Below are 6,872 nucleotides of genomic sequence, written 5' to 3'. Positions count from 1 at the left end.
TTGTTTGTTTATTAAACCATTTGTGTTTAAAGTAAAATTTTGCTCATAGGCATACCCCCCCATGTAAATACACGCCTCTATATACACTTTTTGGCATTGTAAGATAAATTTGATTAAAAACATGATAAAAATCTAAAAACAAGGAAACTGGAAAAAAAACAAACCCACATCAGATCAGAGTAAATACAAATCAGACAGTCATTAGGAGACTTCACCAAGTTGCTACTGGTTTAGTTTCCTGTGTAGTTTCAGGGAAGAAAACTACAATTCCCAGAGTGCTTAGAGGGCGTGCGGGACCTTGAAACTTGCTGCTTCGGTCCCGCCTCCTTACTTCAGCGATTGGACTGTCCAGTTTCACGTCTCTGAATTTCTCTTCTTCCATTGGTTACTTCCCAGAGAGGTCAATTACAGAGTTTACGTTCGCTTTGGCCCTTCTTGCCCAGCGGTTCTCCCCCCTCCGCCCGGTACCAAGATGGCGGCAGAAGCAGCTGGTGGGAAATACAGAAGCACAGTCAGCAAAAGCAAAGACCCCTCGGGGCTGCTCATCTCTGTGATCAGGTGAGGGAGGCAGGAGGCAGGGTCAGGGGACAGGGGGCAGCGGGCAGCGGCTCGACCTCCGCTTTGGAAGGGAGAAGGGTTAGCTGGGTTCTACCCTGCCGACCCCTCCCCCTTCCTCCTTGCCTCCCCCCCCCCCCAGCCCCTCCGAAGGGCCCCCGCAGTTCTCCCTTTTCCTCTGGGGTTGGGCTAGAGGGAGGAGCCCCGCCTCGCTATCTTTTCTTTGGGACCTGAGCTTTCCATTAGGTCCCTGGGCCCTAGAAGCACGCTGTTTGGGGCGTGGTAGAGAAAGCCAGGTGTGTTCATTTATTCGTACAGCGTTTATTTATGGATTGCCTTCCGCCGCGCTCACTTGGGGAAGGCGCCTTGTTTCCTGAATTTCTGGGTGTAAGGCCCTGAAGTCCGGGGACTACTGTCATGAGTTGCAGATTGTGTTCTCACACTTCGCACACCTCCAACCACCTGTGAATGGCCACAGCCTCCAATACAAGAGCCTGTAGTGAGCTTGTAGAAGGGCTGTGGGTTGGAAGGCGTACAGTCGTTTTCGATTTTTGTTCTGCCTTCCTATCCCGGTCTATTCCTTCAAAACAAAACAAATTTCGAGTTATCTTCTATGCATGTTATTTTCCCAGAATATATATGGTGGGAGTGGGAGTGGTGGACCTTTTAGGGGCTCCTTTTTTTAAAAATGTGAAATAAAGGTGAGGGAATCCTTTCAGACATCATTAAGGATGATACAGGAAGTGATTACAACAACCTGAATAAAATGTATTATAACACGTTTTTACGTTGTTGACATTTGAATTTCAACTCAGGTATTTTTCATAAAGTAAAACCCCGTCCTCCTGACCCCCCCCCCCCATGCTAAACTTGCAGTTGAGTTCTAGGAGGGCTCCCGCAATATCTTGATGATTTGTTTAAAACCCAGCCTCAACAGTAGCTGGTAGGTAGTAGGGGCTTGAAGGTATGAATAGATGGAATTTTAAAGCAATCTACCACTCATGGACTGATAAAGACCCATCTCATGGGTGTTATTTAGGGGCCTCCAGTTTAAAGTCATGAAATCATTATTACTAAGTGGGGTTTTTGTTTTTTTTTTCTAAAGATCTAAGATGATAATTCTCTGTGTGGAAATGCTTAATAAACTTGGTAGGCCATGCAAAGGGAACACTGGTCTAGTGTGGACCCACATTCTTGTCACAATACAAGCAGCATAGATGATACTAAAATTCCAACTAGAATATTGGTAGCGTCCCATCTTAATCCTTTGTGGAGTTATAATACATGAATTTATTTGGATTCTTTTTTGAACTTGTTTATTTTTTCTGTCTTATAGTCAACATTCACTTAAACTATGTATTTAGTGCCAGTTTGTAGTATGGTGCCTGGGACTTAATACATACTTAATAAGTATTTGTTGAACAAATGAGTGGATGCCCTGAGTTTTGCAAAGACGAATCAGATGTGATGTTACCCCTGAGAGTATAGTTCACTTGAGAGATAAAATATGGAAGTAAAAACTATGACATAAGTCTAAAAACAGAGATGAGTGAAATATGGGAATCCAGAAGGAGTGGTTAAGTGGAGTGGGGGTTAGGGAAGGGTAACACATGTATATAAATGTACCATTTCAGCTGTGCACTTATGATTCTGTAGGCTTTACCCATTTCTTTTCTGCTGTGTATCAGTTTTCCTAAATGGCTATTACATTCATTCTAAATGCCCTACATTTGAAAAAAGCATAAAAACCAAACTAAAGGGTTTTTGTTTGTTTGTTTTTGTTTTTTTGTTTTTAACTGATGCTGATTCAGAAATACATTGCCTTTGGTTGACTGTTCCTTTGTTCTTCAGGGGGACTCTCCCACTGGATGGTGTGGAATATGATTTTGTGGTCATTCACCCATCTCTTATGCCCATCTATATTACCTTCACGTATCACCATGATTTAGGCCTACACAGTTTTTATGCTGAATTTTGTTGTGTATTATTGTTTTCCATTTTTCTTCCTTATTCTTGACCACCTCAGACCACTTGAATAATACTTTCATTACATCTGTTAACTAGCATGGTATAATGGAGTGTCCAGCTCTAGCATCCTGGGCATGTTTAGTAAGGATAAGAGTTCATGGTTCCATATGACCTTATTTAAGACTGGATGATGTTGCTTCTCGAGTGTTAATGTTTATTTTTCAATATTTGTTTGAGTCACAGGAAAATTGTTGGGTTGGCGTGAGAGTGTTGCCAGCTCTCTCCCCTTGTTGTTTCCTCTCTGATGTGCTTTTGAACATATGCAATGGTTTAAATTTCATGAACAGTGGCAGTTAATGAGAGGAGGATGGTAGTATTACTTTGGTGTTTGGGTGGGGAGAAGCAGGGGAGAGTACTTAAGAGAATAGAATGGGGAATGTAGTTGCTAAGAGAGTAGATCTTAAAGGTTCTCATTACAAGAAAAAGAAATTGTAACTAGGTGAGATGGATGCTTGTTAACTAACCTTATTGTAATCATTTTGCAATATACACAATATATTAAACCATGTTGTACACCTTAAAGGACTATGGTGTTATATGTCCATTACACCCACTAAAACTGAGGGAAAAAAAGAATGGGGAATGTGTATTTCTTGTTAGTAAATTGTTCTGTCACTCTGAAGTTGCCTCTTTGTCTCTCTGTTCAGTTTGTATTCTTTGTGTTACCCCTTCTTGCAACATTGTATTCCTGATTCTTAATTCCTCATGTAAAACTTGGATTAACTCCTCTTCTCCTTAACCTCTTTTCAGATTCTCTCTCACAGACCAAAGCTTTCCTGAACCCATTTTAGGCTCATGTTTATAAATTCTGAGCTTCCTTGAAGATATAGCTGATACATGCCAGTTCTCTTTTCTGTTTCCTTGGACCTGTCATTTAAGTGACTTGTCAGTGATAATCTTTTGAAAAGTTTGATTAGTTTAGCTTTATTTATCTTCTTATATCACTGAGCTGTTGCTTTCTTTTTTGAATAGTGAATATTAAAAATTCTCCTTTGGTTCTTTTGCTCAGATACGTTAAAAAAGTCATTTTGGGGTGCCTGGGTGGCTCAGTTGGTTAAGGTCCGACTCTTGGTTTCGGCTCAGGTTGTGATCTCGTTGTGAGTCTATGCTCAGTGGGGAATCTGCTTGAGATTCTCTCTCCTCCCGCTGGTGTGCACATGCATGCATGCGTGCTCTCTCCCTCTCTCTCTCAAATAAATAAATAAATAAATCTTTTTTAAAAAGTCATTTCTATACCTTATTATGTGCTAGCATAACACATCATATATATTTAAAGCTATTTCTGTAACTTGAAACAGCATTTATTGTTAGTCATCTTTTAACACCGAGTGAGAAAACAACAGGTGGATAAGGGTTCAACCTAAGGACACAGTCTGTATAACCATGGGGACTAGCCATATCTCGTCACTCTTTCCAGCTGTGGTACCAAATAGTTAAATAACGACTATTTTGCTAGTGTGATTGTCCATCACTTTCAAGAATTTAAAAATCAAAACAGTTTCAAGAAATGTTGTAGTATAGTAGTGAAAATGTTACATTTGGTTGATGGGTATTTAAGTACCTTGAGACTCATAAATGAAATTCTTAACCATTTAAAAAGTATTGAATAAAAATATTTCCGGACAATCAGATGTTTCAAAGGGTGGACTCCTGGGGTATTGCGGAAGAGGTCCTCACGCTGGGAAGTGGGGTTTTGATGAGGAGATGGACAGTGCTTGCGACCAAGTCTGTCGGAGGCCACTGCTAACTGCTTTTGGTTTGAAGTCTTGCCACTGGCCCTTTAAAAAGGAACTAATTGGGTGGACAGAGTTTCGATCACCTGCTGATGTAAATTTGGACAGTTTTACACATGTGCGTGCACACACACAGCATTTTCCTACTTTTCTATTGATTTTTCCCCTCCCTAACCTTTTGTCTGGTGTGAAATCGGAGCAGGCAGCCTTTCTAAATGAGGAATAAGCAAGATGGCATTTTGGAGATGCTGTTTTATTTTTGTGAGTTCTTGTCAGATTTTTAATTGGGAAATGTGTCTACTACTTACTGTTAGGTGATTTGCTTTCCAATTAAATATTGACTCTCTTCTCTTTATAAGTTGGCCTTTAATAGACCATTTAATTGGGAAGACAAACTTTGGCTGTGACTTTAGGCGACCTTATTGAAACCTCAGAGTAGAGCTTTTGTAGACAGACTCTGGCTACAGATGTCACGGAGGTTTGAAGGCGGTTGAAGGCTCACGTTTTCATCAACTTTCATGTCTTCACAGAAGTTGGAATTTCAAAAACTTAGAAAATCCTTTATTGTAGACACCTGTTAAATTCCCTTCTTCCTCAGAGAGTGTTTTGGTCAGCCCCATATTTAATTCAAAGCAGGCTTTGTCGAAGCGTTCCAGGCTTTGATCAGGGCTTTGAACAAACAGCTTTGAGGTCCATGACACAGTTTGTGGCAGAAAGGAACATGGTCACTCTGTTTGGAGGAGAGTCCCGGAAGTTGTGTTAGGCGGTTAGTGTTGTTTCCAGTAACACCTCTTCTCTTCATCTGAGCCTGTCTCATTATGGTTTTTCGGGTTTCCAGTTCTCTCTTTGTACCCTGAGGCATCTTGGCACTGGGAATGCAGTACTGTTTGAAAATGACTGCCAGGCTGTCTGGAGACTAAACACTTTTTTCTTCTCGAAGTCCTAGGACATCTGGCAACCTATGTGGATAGAAGGGGCAAAATAATTCCCCCTTTCTTCCTGCTAAACATGAAGAATTAGTATCTTGGGAATCCATGTTTTAGTTTCTAACCCCATGTGTAATTTTTAACATTGGGATTTCCTGAAGGCTTTGAGGCAGAGAGGTGTGTTGTTGGGTGATAGGTCAGGTTTTTTTCAAGCCACTACTTACAGTGGATAGGTATGGTCACAGTGTTTGGTGGGAGTTGAGGTATAGTTAGTAGAAGCTTACTGGATTGTGTTACTCAGTTGTTTCAGACCACTGTGTCTACTCCCTCCTTTGTAAAGTGGGATAATAATATGATCTATGGTTTGGGGGGAAAATTAAGATGTATAGGAGGGGCTAACACAGTTTGGCATAGAGAACACACATAGGTGTTCATTTCTTCCTTTTCAGGATCTGCTGCTTCTCTGGTTAGAAACTTGATTGTAATGTTCACCAGATAGCACCTAGGATATGATGTTAATTTTCTGTCAGAAATATCCTTTCCAGTTTGGCTTGAATGTTTGATTCCAGTTGTCAGAATGTTCACGTTGTAACCAAGAAACCTCGTGCAGCTGAATTAAGATGGTAATTAATGATAATTTGAGAGTCAGCCACAGAAGCTAGATTTAAATATATGTATGCTTGGGGCGCCTGGGTGGCTCAGTTGGTTAAGCGACTGTCTTCAGCTCAGGTCATGATCCTGGAGTCCCAGGATCGAGTCCCGCATCGGGCTCCCTGCTCGGCAGGGAGTCTGCTTCTCCTTCTGACCCTCCCCCCTCTCGTGCTCTCTCTCTCATTCTCTCTCTCAAATAAATAAATAAAATCTTTAAAAAAAAAAATAAATATATGTATGCTTACGTGTGCATGTAAAACATAAAATATAAACAAAGTATAAAACATTTATTAGGTTGAAGACAGAAAGTTTATAAACCAGCAAATTGAAAGGCCTTGGATCTCTTTGCCTACATAACCCTTTTTGCCATTAAAATCACACATATAATTTTTAAAAGTTATATGTTTAGAAAATTCAAGTATTTCAAGAGGAACAAAATAAAAAATGAAGACTTTTCACCCTGTTCATCTCCTTCCTGACGTGCTTTTGGTTCCTTGAGAGAAATAGAAAACTGTATTAAAGTATGTGTGAATATATAATCTCTAAACCAGATATATATTCTTTAATATTTAATATAACTTACGAATTTATATACATTTAAGGAAGATTCATTAAAATTATATATTCTTTAAACAAATGGGAACATACTATGTATATTTTTGACCCTTTGTTCATTTGCTTGTTTTTCTTTATTTTGGAGATCTTTTCTAGCAGCACATACTGATCTATCTCAATCTTTTTAGTGGCTATGTGGCATTCTGTCATGTGGATACATCATAATCTAATTAATTGGTGGTCCTTCTCCCACCCCTTTTATAACAAACACTTAGGTTTTTTTTTTTTTTTAAATCTTCTGTTAAAACAAAGTGAGTGTTCATATACATCGGGGAGTAGACCTGTGGTGTAAAATCATGGCAGTGACAGGGGAATAGCTGCATCTGAGTATCTTCACATTTTGTATTTTGACAGTCAAAATGTC

At 39.8% G+C, this 6,872-nt stretch overlaps 1 protein-coding gene across 1 annotated transcript in view; it reads left to right on the top strand.

The window, feature by feature from the left end:
• Positions 1-409: 409 nt before the first annotated feature.
• EXOC4 (exocyst complex component 4) overlaps positions 410-6,872 on the top strand; it is a 675,757-nt gene continuing 669,294 nt past the window's right edge. Inside the window, exon 1 of the mRNA XM_081800909.1 lies at positions 410-558. Within this exon, the coding sequence (XP_081657035.1) occupies positions 473-558 (86 nt within the window). The 5' untranslated portion in view covers positions 410-472. The remainder of the gene's footprint in view (positions 559-6,872) is intronic.

This window comes from Leptonychotes weddellii, chromosome 12, assembly GCF_054177405.1.
Source record: "Leptonychotes weddellii isolate Sample4059 chromosome 12, ASM5417740v2, whole genome shotgun sequence".
In the NCBI taxonomy this organism is placed as follows: domain Eukaryota; kingdom Metazoa; phylum Chordata; class Mammalia; order Carnivora; family Phocidae; genus Leptonychotes; species Leptonychotes weddellii.
This window is presented reverse-complemented; position numbering and strand designations above follow the sequence as displayed.